This window comes from Protopterus annectens, chromosome 7.part0, assembly GCF_019279795.1.
Source record: "Protopterus annectens isolate FY-2018-M chromosome 7.part0, PAN1.0, whole genome shotgun sequence".
Taxonomy (NCBI): Eukaryota; Metazoa; Chordata; order Ceratodontiformes; family Protopteridae; genus Protopterus; species Protopterus annectens.
In genome coordinates, this window is record NC_056739.1 from 404,627,945 (window position 1) to 404,643,994 (window position 16,050).

Sequence of the window (16,050 nt, forward strand, 5' to 3'; positions counted from 1 at the left end):
ATATGATCGTGATCTCAGCTCTTGTCACCTCACAGTCTCTCAATATAACAGGTTAGGTCTCATCCCTGCCATGTCACATCATTCTCTTTTACACAATCCAGGCTAAAAATACACACACACACACACACACACACACACACACACACACACACACACACACACACACACACACACACGTCATTGCTGTAAAACATCAGTCAGGAGAAGGGTACAAAAAAATTTCCACAGGCTTGGATATATCATGGAACACAGTAAAGACAGTCATCAAAAAGCAGAGAAAATGTGACATGAGTGACGTTGCAAATAACTGGACGTCCTGCCAAAAATCGATGAAAAGACAAGAAGAAAACTGGGCAGGGAGGCTGCCAACAAACTTATAGCAACACTGAAGGAGCTGCAGGAATTTCTGGCAAGTACTGGTTGTGTACTACATGTGACAACAATCTCTGGTAATCTCTATATGTCTGGCCTATGGGGTGTGGTTGCAAGACAGAAGCCTTTCCTTACACAGAAAAACATCCAGGCCCAGCTAAAATTTTCAAAACAATGCATCAAGTCTCCCAAAAAACATGTGAGAAAATGTGTCATGGTCTCATGACACCAAGGTTCAATGTTTTGACCACAATTCCAAAAGGTATGTTTGGCGCAAAAACAACACTTTGCATCAACGAAAGAACACAGTCCCCAGGGTGAAGCATGGTGGTGGCAGTAGCATGCCTTGGGGTCTATATCATATGTTTGAAGTTCCGCAACCTTGAATCATTAAAGGTCGAACCTTAATGATCAAAGTTTCTGAAGTCCGAACTGAAAAAAAACCTCTATGCAGGGAGGCAAGCCCCCCTACACCCCTCACACATCCAGGCTACTTAAATATACCAACTCCGAGATCTAACTACATTGTACAAAGGGGAAATCTTGCCTTACGATGATCTCCATTATAAGCTTTGAAGTTTTAAAACTTCAATCATTAGGGTTCGACCTTTTATGATTAGAAGTTTTAAAACTTCCAACTTATGACAGGGACCTGCTTTGGGGTTGCTTTTCCTCAGATGGAACTGGAGCTTTAGGAAAGGTGGAGTGAATTATGAACAGTTCCAAATATCAGTCACTTTTGGCCAAAAACCTTCAGTCATCTGCTAGTAACCTAAAGATGAAGAGAAATATCACCTTTCAACACGACAATGACCACAAGTACACATCCAAAACAACAAAAGAATGGCTTCATCAGAAGAAAATAGGTTTGAAATGGCCCAGCCAGAGCCCAGACCGAAATCCAATCGAAATTCTACGTGGTGACCTGAAGAAGGGTGTGCACAAGAGATGCCCTCACAATCTGACAGATTTGGAGCACTTTTGCAAGGATTAGTGGGCAAATATTGCCAAGTTAAGATGTGCCATGCTGATAGACTCCTACCAAAGGAGGCTGAATGCTGTAATTAAATCAAAAGGTGCTTCAACAAGGTATTAGTTTAAGGATGTGCACACTTATGCAACCAGCTTATTGTACGTTTTTTATTTCTTGTATTTTTCACCTAACAAATAGTTTTTCAAATGAATTGTACAGGTTATAGGCCACATTAAAGGTGTGTAAAGTTTTGAAATGATTTATTGTGGTCTCATATTTTTACACCACAAAAACCTGGCATTTTAACAGGTGTGTACACTTTTTATATCCACTGTAAGTCTAATGAGGGAGGAGTACAGGTAGGGAATAACCCTTTTTCTGTATACAATCCCTTTATGTACGAGATGAACCAAGTAAAAGCCTTTTCTGAGCACTGCATCAATTGGTATAGAAAATGGGTTGGATTTATTTGCTTGCTCAGGACTGAAAAACAATTTTATCTCCTGCCTCAAAGTAAAATACTGTTTGCAAAAACAGGAAACTCCAAAAAATTGTATGTAGATACAAAATAATGTGATTGTATATCCCAGAACAAACCTCTTAACCACAAACTAAAGTACGGAATAGAATTAGCAGAAATGTTTGTATATCTATAACCAATGGAATGAAACAAAACTTTGGATTTCTTTGTTTTGCTTGGCCTTGAAACAAAAGTTTTTAGAAGGCTATGCATAGCTTGTATTTGAAGTCGTCATTTAAACAATAATTTGTCTCAGATTTTTACTATGGTAACCTGTACAGGTTGCCAGTTTGGTCTTTTAAAACATAAAACATTCTGGACCTGTCCTCATTTGAAAATCTGTTTGGGTATCGTGCTTGTGCCCGGAGTTCATTAATCTTGGGGCTGATGGAGGTCTAAGAGCTCAGTTTGAAAATTTTTTTTTCAGAAGCCATATCTTAGTAAATCAGATAGCATTTGGGTACTGTCAAATTCAGACAGGCAACCCCAAAAAATAGGATATCGTAGTACTCAAGTCAGGATTTAAGTAGCATTTGAACAAGAGCATTAATGTGAACTTTAATAAGCAGTTGTCTGATCCTAGACATGTTCTTTAGGTGGAAAGAAGTCACCAAATCTGACATATGACCCTTAAATTAAAGGCTGTAGTCCATTACAACTCCAGTGTCATGCATTATGTACAGACAAGCCAAAGTCTTTCACATTGGGTTTGACAAGAGAAATAATCTAACACCATTACAGATACAACAACAATTAGAACTTCATTATGTAAATAGGCTTGGTCATAACGAAGTGTCATCAGTGCAGATCAGTATACCATTTAAGCATGTTTTACATCACATGCAGCAGTACTATCAAAGAAATGGAACAGAAGACAAAGCTGAATGCCGTAAGCATATGGGGTGATCCCTTAGTCCACATTTCATCTTCCTCTCTTAAAACCCTCTTTTGCACGGTTTTGCATGCTTTTGTGCATAGCGCAACAGCGGGCAGCGGAGCCTAATTGGGTTTAAACTACTCCTGGCTCCACAAAGTCTGCTCTTCACTTTTTCCCTTAGAACTGCTCTATCTCTCAATTTAAACACCATATTCTCATTCTAAGGCCCTTCACTGGTCCAATTAAGTAATCCTACAAGTTAGCACTATTAAACCACAAGCACTACTTACTCTTATACTCTCTACGATTACCCTGTCCTCTATTGGTCCATCTTAAATTCAGTTTCCCTGTTACTCTAGCATGTCCAAAGGTCAGTCAATGGTTTCCTCTCCAGTCCAGCTGGTGAATCTGGGAATTTTGAGGCAATGTTACAACTGTCTCATGTACACGGACAACCCTCTCCTCCTCCAAACAGGTTCAAATATATATGAGAGATGCAACTATTTAGCCAAACTGGAGGCGGAGCTCTCTCATCTCAAACCTGGTGTAACCAGTCAGGAGGAGAAGGTAACCTCACACAACACAATTCCAGTATCATATAGTCCCACCACATCAGCGAACCAAACACATAAATACACAAAAACATACTCGGAGGCTCTAAATAAAAATCTACCTAAGCAACAGAGACCTCCAAAGCAGACATCCAAGCACACATAACCCACAAAGTCAGTGTGCCAAGCAGCCACAGCCCTTAAGGCTAAATAACACACCTGATACTCTTGTTATAGGTGACTCTATTGTCAGACACACTGACGTCCCGCTCACCAGGCTAAAGAGAAGGTCACAGTGAGCTGCCTGCCGGGTGCTAGGATCCGACACATAATGCAAGCACTCATGTCACTCCAAAGCAAATACAAATATGATTCAGTCATTGTACATGCTGGTGTGAATGACCTGAGACGTACCTCCCTGGACTACATGAAAAGAGACAGAGGAGCTCTCTGATCATGTAGCCCAGGCTGGTATGACCCTGACCTTGAGCAGCATCTTACCCTCACCTAGAATGATGCCACAGTACAAAGACAAAATGATCGATTTTAACAATTGGCTAAAATTTTGGCGTCATTCAAAGGGGATCCAGTGTCTGTCAGCCTGGGATGACATGCTCGACAAGTCACGTTGCTTCGCTAGAGACGGCTTGCACCTGTCACCACTGGGCTTTCGGATATTGGCAAAGGCTCTTGCCACCCCCATAGTGCCTTTTTAGGCAAGGCTCAAAAGTCAAACCCACCCCCATAGACAGCACAAGGAACAAGAAACTAAGGGTAATGCTGCTAAACGCCAGAAGTCTTAACCTCAAGATGCACGCACTCGAAGCTCTCCTCAGTATGGAGAACATCGATATCTGTGCAGTGACAGAAACCTGGTTCAAGGCTCCAGAGAGCACCCCAGCACTACCAGGCTATACCTCGTATCATGCTTTCCGGCCCCAAAACCTGGACCGAACCACAAAGGAGGGAGTTTCCATATTTATCAAGGATATCCACACCTCCAGGTTAGTGGCATTGCACGAAGTATCGGAGACCATCAACGTGCAACTAACAGTGGGCAAGACTGCTTTTCAGTTTATAGCATCCTACAGACCACCCTCTCAAAGTCAGGAATCCCATTCGACTTTCCTGAAAACATTGGAGAACATGAAGATCTCTCCGAACACCATTATATTGGGCGACTTCAACTACCCAAACATTGACTGGGAGCACTACTCAAGCCCCAGCACCTTAGCCCAAAGATTCCTGGAAATTATAAACTCAAATGCTATGGAACAACTAGTCACCACTCCCACAAGAGGGGACAACATACTAGACCTGATCATTACCAACATGGGGACTCTATGCTCCACACCTGAAGTATATCCTTCATTGGTAAGATCAGACCATAAATTAATTTCACTGGATGTCCACATCCCGACCCCACACCCAGCCCAGAAAACCACAGTGAAAAACTTCTCAAAAGCGAAGTGGAATCCTTCAAGGCCCCAGGGCCAGTGGAAACTACAGCCCAAACTGCAGAATCCTATATAAATGCATTCTACGGACATCTCCAGGAATGCATGGATCATGCTATCCCAAACAAAACCAAGACCCAATCATCCAAAGGCAGGCATGGAACAACTAGTCACCACTCCCACAAAAGGCATCTCTGATCAGTACTAGCAAAAAATTATGATCCCTCATAAAATCCTCCAAGGCCAGCTTCGAGAGAAAAATTGCACAGGACACCAAAGACAATCATAAGGCTTTTTTCAGTTATGTTAGAAACCTGGGATACAACTCCCAGACTTGTTCCGAGTGGATTCTAAACGACAAAAAATACACTGAACCCACAGACATCGCCAATATCCTGGCAGACAGGTTCAGTGCAAACTTCTCCACCCCAAAAGAGCAAGTATCTATCCCGGCAGAGGGCTGCCTCCCAAACATCTCAGATGCTCAGGTGAAGGCTGCCCTCTCCAAAGTAAAAAACACTGCTTCCATGGGACCAGATGGCGTCCCAGGCTGCGTCCTACATGGACTACAAGAGGAACTAATCCCTCAAACAAAACAGCTATACAATCTCAGCCTCACTACAGGATATGTGCCCACAGAATGGCGTACAGCAACAGTGGTCCCACTCCACAAAGGTGGAGCCTCTATGGACCCTGGAAACTATCGCCCCATAAGCCTGACTAGCTTAGTCTGCAAGGCTATGGAGAGGATCATCATGGAGCTCATAAACAAAGACATTGGGGACCTACAGACACTAGATCCTACCCAGTTCGGCTTTGTCAAGGGCAGATCCTGCCTTTTGAACCTGGTTGACTTCTTTGAAACAGTCACCAAAGCCATAGATGAAGGGAAGGTAGTCCACACAGCCTATCTGGACCTTGCAAAGGCATTTGACACAATACCCCACTCGGGCATCATAGATAAGCTATCCAGCTTAAATATAAACCCCTATGTCACAAGATGGGTCGCAAACTGGCTCAAAGACAGAACCCACAGAGCGAGAGTTGCTGGAGCCATGTCAGACTTGAAACCGGTCACAAGTGGCGTCCCATAGGGTTCTGTCCTGGGACCACTCTTCAGTATATACTTTTCCGAGGAACAGGCAAACGTGGGAGGACTATGGCTCACCAAGTTCGCAGACGACTGCAAACTGGGCGCCATAAATAAACTCTCCAGCTGACACAAACATCCTTCAAAAAGGTCTCACAGAGACAGATAACTGGTGCCAGCGCCATGGTTTAAAGCTAAATGCCAAAAATGTATAGTCATAACATTTGGCAAAACAAGCGTGCCCACAAATTACCACATAAGCGGAAACCCATTAAGTACACAGAATGTTATTAGGGACCTGGGGACCCAAGTTGATAGCAATCTCCTTTGAAAACCACATTGCCAAAGTGGTTAGAAAGACCTTCTACATAGCCCACCTCATCACGAAGGGTTTCACATCTAGATCAAGAGAGGTAATCGTGCCCCTTTATTCATCCCTCATCAGGCCCATCATAGAATACAATGCCCCTTTTGGGATGTACCTTACCAGACACGTGCAGCAATTAGAAAGACCCCAAAAGTATCTCACCAAGAGGATCAAGGGTCTCAAACAAATGCCATATGCTGCTCGGTTAAAAAAACGCCAGCTCTACTCAGTTGCATACCGCCTACTTCGAGGCGATCTAAGCCTGACATACAAAGCTATGTCAAATCCAGAATTAATGGACATGCTCCACCTCAGTAAATCTAAATCCCTTAGAGCCACACGCTCGAGGGACTTGAACCTCAGCACAGAAATAAATAGAACTTGCTGGAGGGACAGGTTCATAACCCAGAGGCTCCCTTCGCTCTGGAATAGAATTCCAGTTCATGTGAGGCAGAGCACCTCACTGAATCTCTTCAAGAAGAATCTCGATAAGTGGATGGGGGATCGTAGGTTTGTCCCAGGGATTACTCCCGTGTCACTATTGGACAGAGGCACAGTAAACTAAACCTTAAAAAGGGCACAGTATACTCAAATCAAGGGGTGGCGTAAGCCATACAGAATCGGGCTAGGCTTATAATTGCCCCAGGGCAGATAGCCTAGTATGAACCTATGAACCTATATCTGCTAAGGGTAGCATATAGACAGTGAACAAGGGAATCCAAGCACAAAGCCACAAAACAACAAGGTTAGAACCTTAGGGAAACTAACACCATGATGAAACACTGGGATATGTTCAGCAGATATGAGGAAAGCCAGGAAAGAACTTGACCTTGTCCATATTTGGTCTGCAAATGATGGAGAAGCACCCCATATTTCCCAGAGACACACGCTGCCAATACATTGGCTCTGGCTAATGCAGAGTAAAATGTATTGCATCTCACTCTTAGGACATCTTAAAATATGTTAGTAAGGACTTTCCATAGATTTTTAATGACTTTTTGTATGACCTGACTATTTTGTAACTGTAATATGTCACTTTTGCCAAAGTACCATGATGCTACATTGACTAAAAATAAAATTATATTATAGCTAAAAGACATACCGGCATAACTTTATATGAGTCTAAACCAGTTGAACCACAAAGGAGGGAGTTTCCATATTTATCAAGGATATCCACACCTCCAGCTTAGTGGCATTGCACAAAGTATCGGAGACCATCCATGTGCAACTAACAGTGGGCAAGACTGCTTTTCAGTTTATAGCATCCTACAGACCACCCTCTCAAAGTCAGGAATCCCATTGACTTTCCTGAAAACATTGGAGAACATGAAGATCTCTCCGAACACCATTATATTGGGCGACTTCAACTACCCAAACATTGACTGGGAGCACTACTCAAGCCCCAGCACCTTAGCCCAAAGATTCCTGGAAATTATAAACTCAAATGCTATGGAACAACTAGTCACCACTCCCACAAGAGGGGACAACATACTAGACCTGATCATTACCAACATGGGGACTCTATGCTCCACACCTGAAGTATATCCTTCATTGGTAAGATCAGACCATAAATTAATTTCACTGGATGTCCACATCCCGACCTCACACCCAGCCCAGAAAACCACAGTGAAAAACTTCTCAAAAGTGAACTTCTCACTTCTCAAAACCGAAGTGGAATCCTTCAAGGCCCCAGGGCCAGTGGAAACTACAGCCCAAACTGCAGAATCCTATATAAATGTATTCTACGGACATCTCCAGGAATGCATGGATCATGCTATCCCAAACAAAACCAAGACCCAATCATCCAAAGGCAGGCGTCCAAAGGCAGGCAGGCGTCCAGTTTGGTGGACCCCTGCCATAAATAAACTGTACAACAGAAGGAGGAAGCTTACTACATGATAGAGCAAAATCCCTAATAGGGAAGGCATCTCTGATCAGTACTAGCAACAAATTACGATCCCTCATAAAATCCTCCAAGGCCAGCTTAGAGAGAAAAATTGCACAGGACACCAAAGACAATCATAAGGCTTTTTTCAGTTATGTTAGAAACCTGGGATGCAACTCCCAGACTTGTTCAGAGTTGATTCTAAACGACAAAAAATACACTGAACCCACAGACATCGCCAATATCCTGGCAGACAGGTTCAGTGCAAACTTCTCCACCCCCCCCCCAAAAGAGCAAGTATCTATCCCGGCAGAGGGCTGCCTCCCAAACATCTCAGATGCTCAGGTGAAGGCTGCCCTCTCCAAAGCAAAAAACACTGCTTCCATGGGACCAGATGGCGTCCCAGGTTGCGTCCTACATGGACTACAAGAGGAACTAATCCCTCAAACAAAACAGCTATACAATCTCAGCCTCACTACAGGATATGTGTTACTTAACTTGCTTCTGTGAACCGTTGTGGTGTTTTGTTTATGTCTGCAAGTAAAGTAACAGCTCGTAACATAAATTTGACCGCTGATGATTTTATTTGTAAGAGGCTCGATGATGCTTGTATCAACGCTTTCTTTGGACAAATTGTGAAACACTTTTTTAAATGTGAATTTGGGTTTGTTTTTTTTCTTTATGGTATGGCAAGTTCAGATGAGTGCGCTTCTGTATGCTCATGTTTCGGCAGCTTTCGCTCTTATTGAATGCCGATGTTAACTGTACAGATTTTCGCTGAATAATTGTTTCCTCTCCTTAACTTGCTTCTGTGAACCGTTGTGGTGGTTTGTTTATGTCTGCAAGTAAAGGAAAGGAAACAATTCAAACTACATAAAAAAAGCATTGTAATGTTCTGCAAAGCAATTGTTTCACATTACTGTTTAGCTATAAATCGCATTGCAGAATATTAAAACCGTAACGTGGTATACAGCTACAAAGTGTTGCTTAAGTCTGGCAATTTTGATAAGTACTACTGCAAATAACGAACACTTCATATAATATTGGCTATGGATGTCCTTAAAACACCTGAAATGAAGAAAAATAAAATAGTTGCAGCTGAAAAAAAAACTTAGTCCACTGAGACTGGTCCAGCAACAAAACAGACTCTTCCAGCAACTGAAGACAGACTAATAGTTCCTGCTGTTGCACGATCTCAGGAATTTTTATTACAAGCATGGGAGGAGCTAAAGGAAACTTGAATATCAAACTGACATGGGCGTTTTCAGCATTTAAGAATTGAAAGTGGGCTGTCTTTGAGCTTTCCCATAGCAGTAACAGAAAGAAAACAATGGGCATTATTACTGATCCTTGCAGCGTCCTCACATTGTTTACAGCGCCGCGATAAAGTTTCCAAGCAGGAAGATGGATCCGAGTAAAGGAGGTGTGGTTAGAGGGATGAAAGAAACAGTAAAAAAACCCATATCCATGATGCCGGTATCAACAGCTAGAGGAAAAAAGAGATTAAAGAAATGAAAAAACATTTAGATAAGCACATAGTGGTCTTAAGTAAATGTACATGGAGCTGTACAGGAGTGGGATATTCACTGTACAAGTCTGATGCAGACTCAGACTTCAGAAATGTGAATATAATGCAAAAGACTCCTTTAAAACGAGAACTACAGAACAACAGTTAGGTACAACAGAAATATAGTGCTAGAACTCAAATCTAAATAAACAAGGTTTGCTGGAAAAGAGAGTCAATACAAAGCAGCTTTTCAGAACTGAAGATGTTGTGTACAACAATGTAGTAACCTCTTGTAAGCACAAGAAGCAAATGAAGATGATATGCAAGACAAAGGTATAAACACCACACATCACATGGTTGCCCTGACTTTCCACAGCATTCTTGAATCTTGGTGATAGGAAAAAGATGAAAAGAAATGCTGGACTAAGAATTAAAAAAGCAGCAATAAAACATACCAAAACTCAAAACAGAGTTTAACTTGGTAAACGATATCTCCATTTACTCACTCTTGCTTGGCGGCAGATAAACACCATCAACAAAACGGGGCTTGCTGTGATGAAAAGCACAGTTGATCTTTTGACACCCAGTAGGCTGGGTTTCCCAGTAGCATGGAATCTCGCTTCGTTTTTTCTATGAGAAGAAATAAAGAACTGCATGAATACAGCCTCCCTGTGAATGTTTTTACATAACAAAAGATTACTGCAACAGTACTAAATTCTAATGGTAACAAATACAGGCACCACTGTGCATGTAAATATGTAGGAAAGTAAATCATTCACAAAGCATTTCCAAATGTCATGGATTCCAAGTATGTTCATAAATTACACTGTACTGCAACAAAGCATTTAAGAACTGAATAGCTGCACAGTAGTAATGCACAAAATATGTCAAATCATTACCAGTCTCAGACAGCCAAAAACAAGGTCAGATAAACATGGTACAAATATATACTTACATAATGGAAGGAATAATGATACATTAATTGTTCCCGTGGAAGATAAACAAAAATACAGGCAGTGAAAAGGATAAGAAAAAGTGGAAGTGAACAGAAAACACGAGTTAAACTACCAGCCAGAACACTCTGCTTTGCTATGACCAAGTGACACCTGAAAAAATTAAGCTGCCTTTTAATACAGTTCTTATTGCAACTACTTATGCAGCCTCATGCCCACTCGAGTCAACTGAGAAACACAAATGTGTGTTAATCTTTTTATAAAACTTTGTATACATCTGTCTGCTTATATCTACATCTCTGGTTTCATGCATATGTATTTACCTGTTTACACAGACACACATAGACACACACCCGTATTACATAGTTGTAATGTTTAATGTCAAATGTTTATTTTATCAAATGTGAACTTCAGTATCACTTTTGGCCGACTACTGATTTGATAAGCTGTACAGTGGGTTGACCGTTACAAAACTATGAACATTAAGTTCAATTCAACATGTCTAAACATCCTAAACAGTCGTGCACCAGTACAAAGAACAGACAATTACATTTAATTCTACTTCCTGGCCATCTATAAGCTCAGCGCTCTACTGCCATCTTCCAAACAGTCATCTCCAATCTTCTGACAAAAATCTGCTTGACAACTAAAAGCTTTACAAAGACTGATCAATGTCTGTACTCACACTAGTCAGGAAAACAATATCTGCACCTACTTTTATACCTAAACAACCACACCCACTTCTATCTACACTCACAAAATCACGCGTTACTTTTTCTCCCATCCCCCCTCCTCCCCCACGAGAACCACTCCCACCACACTTGCTCATTGGTTAACCACCTATAACTATGTTAAACACCATGAAACCCTACCTCTCTCTGATTCTCAAGCCAACCATAAAACTGTGCCCCTTACCCTATTAGTCTTTACCTCACTATACTTGCTAACTAAATATGAGGGCCAGATTTACAAAGGCTATCACTATCCTAAGTATCATACCTGTACTCCCTCAACCCCACTTAACACTACTCATCTTACTCACTACCCAACCAATATAGAACAATACACCAATTACCCCCACCCCCATAAACTAAAAATGAATCATCCCAAATCCAAATATGCTGACAAACTAATACTAACTCCTGAAACTTATAGAATACCTGAGAAAAAATTTTCCACCCCAACCCAGGCCCCATAACAATCGCTAGCTCTCATAGCCCATCTCTTCTTCCTAATTCTCCTAACTCCCTCCTAATCTGCCACCTAAATATAAGAAGCCTAAACAATAAAATACACAACCTACATGCTCTGTTAGATACCCACCACCCTGACATTATGTGCCTGACCGAAACCTGGCTTAAACCAATGACGAAAGACAACGAGATCTCACCACCTGGCTATAACATATACAGAAACGACCGCCCAATAAAAAAAAGGAGGTGGTATCGCTGTGCTCTTCAAATGCTCACTAAATGTTACTTTGAACCCCTCCCAACCTCCCCAGATCTCTAATGCAGGATTAACTGCCCTAAAAATACAAATGAATAAGGAAAAAAGTATCAATCTAATTGTTACCTACATCCCCCCTGGAAGTAACTCTGACACACTTGAGCATATCTTAAATTGGCTTGCCATTAACTACCCCCAAGAAACTATTATTATGGGCGATCTCAATATAGACTGGAATCAGTGTTCCTCAGAGACCAACCCCACCCTCATAAATCTCCATGGTTTCTCACAGATTATATCCTCCCCCACCAGAATTGGTAACACCAATCAAAAAGAAAATATCCTAGACTGGATACTCAAACAATCCGTCCCATACCTACAGGTCTGGGACCCTCCCAAATGAGCTCAGTGATCATCTCATCACCTACATAGAGAAAAAAAAAGCAGGGAGATGCAAGCTACCAGTGTACAGATCAATCAGGAACACTAAACATTTTGATCTCACTAAATTCCAACTAGAGCTACAGTCATGTAACTGGTCTATTCTTAAATACCTCCCCCTCGATGAGGCAGTAACAACCTTTAACTCCACTTTTACAAACATACTCAATTCCCATGCCCCGATACGTTCAACCAAAATCAAAAACCAGACAGCTCCATGGCTAACAAAAGACTCAAAATCCTAAATCAAACTTAGAAACAAAGCCTGGGACAAATGGCGTGCTTCCAAAGCTCCCCTAGACCGGATTTACTTCCAACAACTTAGAAATGAGACAAAAAAATCCATTTCACTTGACAAAAAGAACTATTACTACCAACTGCAAGATAAACACCAACACAATCCCCAAAAGTTTTGGGCGGGTATTAACAACCTTCTCCATCCAGGAAAAACCACCACTTCAACTCCAGCTGACCTAAATGATAAAAGCCCTGAAGTGGCCAATACCTTTAACTCTTTCTTTATCAAAGTTATCAAATCCTTAGCTGCCCAACAACCTCCCACCAATCCCCCTACTATAAGTTCGACCCTGAAGTCTGAGCCCTCCTTCCACCTACAACCTGTTTCCACTTCCTTTATTAGATCCCTACTGAAGAAACTAAAACCTACTACCATTGCTGCAGACCTTCTACCAGCTGAATATCTACAAAAAGCTGCAGAGGTCATAGCCTACCCCATCTCCATCCTAATTAACCGTACTATAACTGAATCTACTATCCCCTCAATTTGGAAAATCTCCCACGTTATCCCTCTCCACAAAGGAGGGGCATCCACTGATCTAGCCAACTACAGGCCAATAGCCATATTGTCACCACTTGCTAAAATCATGGAAAAATGTATACACAAACAACTTGTACACTACCTGACCCAGAGCAATCTTCTAACTACCTCACAACATGGTTTCAGGCCCAAACACAGCACTACCACTGCCCTCCTCACATTCACCGACACTATAAACTATAATAAGAACAACAAAAATGTCATCTGCTCTCTTTCTGGACCTATCAAAGGCCTTTGATATTGGTCAACCATCAACTACTTCACAACACTCTAAAAACTTTCTATCTAAATAACAAAACACTCAATTGGTTTCATGCCTATCTCTCCGATAGGAATCAAGCTGTACTCTGGCAAAACAAGCTCTCGCCCCTCTTACCCAATTCCATAGGGGTCCCCCAAGGCTCCATACTGGGACCTCTACTCTTTTCTATTTTCATTAACGACCTCCACAAAGTCATCCCCGAGACCTCTTGCATTCAATATGCAGACGACTCAACACTAATCAACTCAGACAAGTCACCAGCTAAACTACTATCCAAAACCCAAGACTGTCTGACTGCAGTTGAAGACTGGTTGTTAGGTCGCCATCTGATCCTTAACCCTAAAAAAAACAAACTATTACTCTTCCATCCTACCCATAAACCTTCCCCTATACTCTTTTCTGTCCAATCCAAAAATGGGACTACTATATCCCCGAACTCAAATTCCAAGTTACTAGGTGTTACCAGAGACAACAAACTCAGATTTGAACTTCACATCAACCAAACTATTAAAACAGTTAATAAGAAATTGGGGTCCCTATATAAAATAAGATCCTTTCTAACTCCCAAGGCGAGAGAGAGGCCACAGCCCGGTCTCATCTCCTCTCCTCCCTCTTATATGCCTCGCCCATACTCACTAACCTTTACAAATCAGACCTAAACAAAACTCTCATGTTGCTATAATCATATTGCTAGATTTGCTACTGGCATGCCTTACAAAACCCATCACTGTATCAACCTGCATAACCTTGGCTGGATTGAACTACCAAACCTACTCCAGCAGACCCAACTAATAGTAGCTTTTAAAATTCTCACTCAACCCGACACCATTCCTGCGCTGCGTAATTTAATCACCCCATACTTAAATCTAAATAGTCTGCGCTCAGCTAATAGGCTACTTGCTCAAACGGTCAAATCCTGTAACTTTGGAGGTGACTCGCTGTTTGCAAATTCCATTGGTAAAATATGGAACTCCCTTCCTCCTCAACTCACCAATGTCACCTCTCTATGCAAATTCAAGAAAAGTCTATCCCTTCATTTTAAAAACCAATGGCTCTGTCAAAGTTCTAAACCAGACTAAACCCATCACTTTCCTCAACCTCTACTTCTCTATAGGAATATCTCAAGGCTCTTTCTCTGTATCAAGCATTAATCTGACGTTTTTTCCTTCTAAATGTTAATTGTATACAATCTTATGCTTTTCTGTTACCTCATGTATTAATTATCAAAAGAAGTATTATGTATTCTGTTTAATATGAATGTAAATTACTGTCAATGAGGAGCTTTTCTCCCCGGGCCTCCGCTGAAAATGGACATGTATCCAGATGGATTATCCCGGTCAACAAATGTAAAATAAATAAATAAATAAAATAAATAAGAGCAATACACAAAACTCATTGCTCTCTGACTCTTGGCTTTGAACATGCTGCACCCCTGGCTAAAACTTTCAGCTCCTGCTCCTCTAATACCCATGCTCACCCAACTCTACTTTTTTATTTTTTCTCAGCGTTATTTCCCTTACTTTTAATTTTGCTTTTAGTCTCAGTGTCCCATTATCTACTCCACTTATTACCGCTAACAAATACTTATTTCTCATTCTAGCCCTTCCCTCCTCCTTATCCTCTGTTTGAATGTTAAACACTGACATTTCTTTTTATGGAGTGAGTAAATCTCTCAACACATTTCAATATTTAAGCAATAACCGATGACGTGGTGTGGTATATTGAAGATTTACCTATGGTTGGCGTGGTTTAATCACGAGGGCGAAGCCAGAGTGATTAAACAAACGCAACCATGGGTAAATCTTCACTATACCACAACCACGGAGTCGGTTATTGCTATTATACAATGACATTATTTAAGAAAAAATTACTTACTTTTCTTAAATAACGTCTTTGTAAAACGGCAGATTGCGGTTCTTCCGCCGGCTGTGGTATACTGATTCTGCTTTTTGTATGTACTGCGCATGCGTATGGGACTTCCCATACATACCCAAGTACATCAAGGCTTTGAAACGGAAGCAACAGAGAAAGAAAGTAAGTCTCTGTTGCTCAGTTTTTAAAATAAAAGGTTTTGGGGCAGTTTATACCAACGGAAAAATGTCTGGCCAACCGGACCTTTTCCCATTGGTATATTGTGGGATTTCCAACAGGCAAGCTGGTCAGGCTGGCCAATCAGCATGCACGTTTTTGAATATTAATAGGGAGTAAATGTATAATACACAATATGAATTAACATTTGAATTCTATATATTTAGAGTAGATTATTATACAATGTCCGGTTTCATGGGTCTGCTAGGTTTTAGTGAAATTTCACTTTACCAAAACGCAAATCGCGGAGACTATACCACCGAAAGTGCAGTGGCTGAGACTACACCACCGAAAGTGCAGTGGCTGAGACTACACCACCGAAAGTGCAGTTCAATGAAACGTCAGTTTACCAAAGTATGCTTTAATGAACAGCGATCACAAGTTCTGGCATCGTATATAGGAAGAGGTACAGTGTTATCC

The 16,050-nt window shown here is 41.4% G+C and overlaps 1 protein-coding gene across 1 annotated transcript in view; it reads right to left on the reverse strand.

Moving 5' to 3' along the window:
- The window catches only part of LOC122805962 (zinc finger CCCH domain-containing protein 11A-like), a 1,052,395-nt gene that overhangs the window by 1,010,682 nt on the left and 25,663 nt on the right, over positions 1-16,050 (reverse strand). Inside the window, exon 5 of the mRNA XM_044076203.1 lies at positions 10,106-10,229. Coding sequence (XP_043932138.1) covers positions 10,106-10,229 — 124 coding nt within the window. The remainder of the gene's footprint in view (positions 1-10,105; positions 10,230-16,050) is intronic.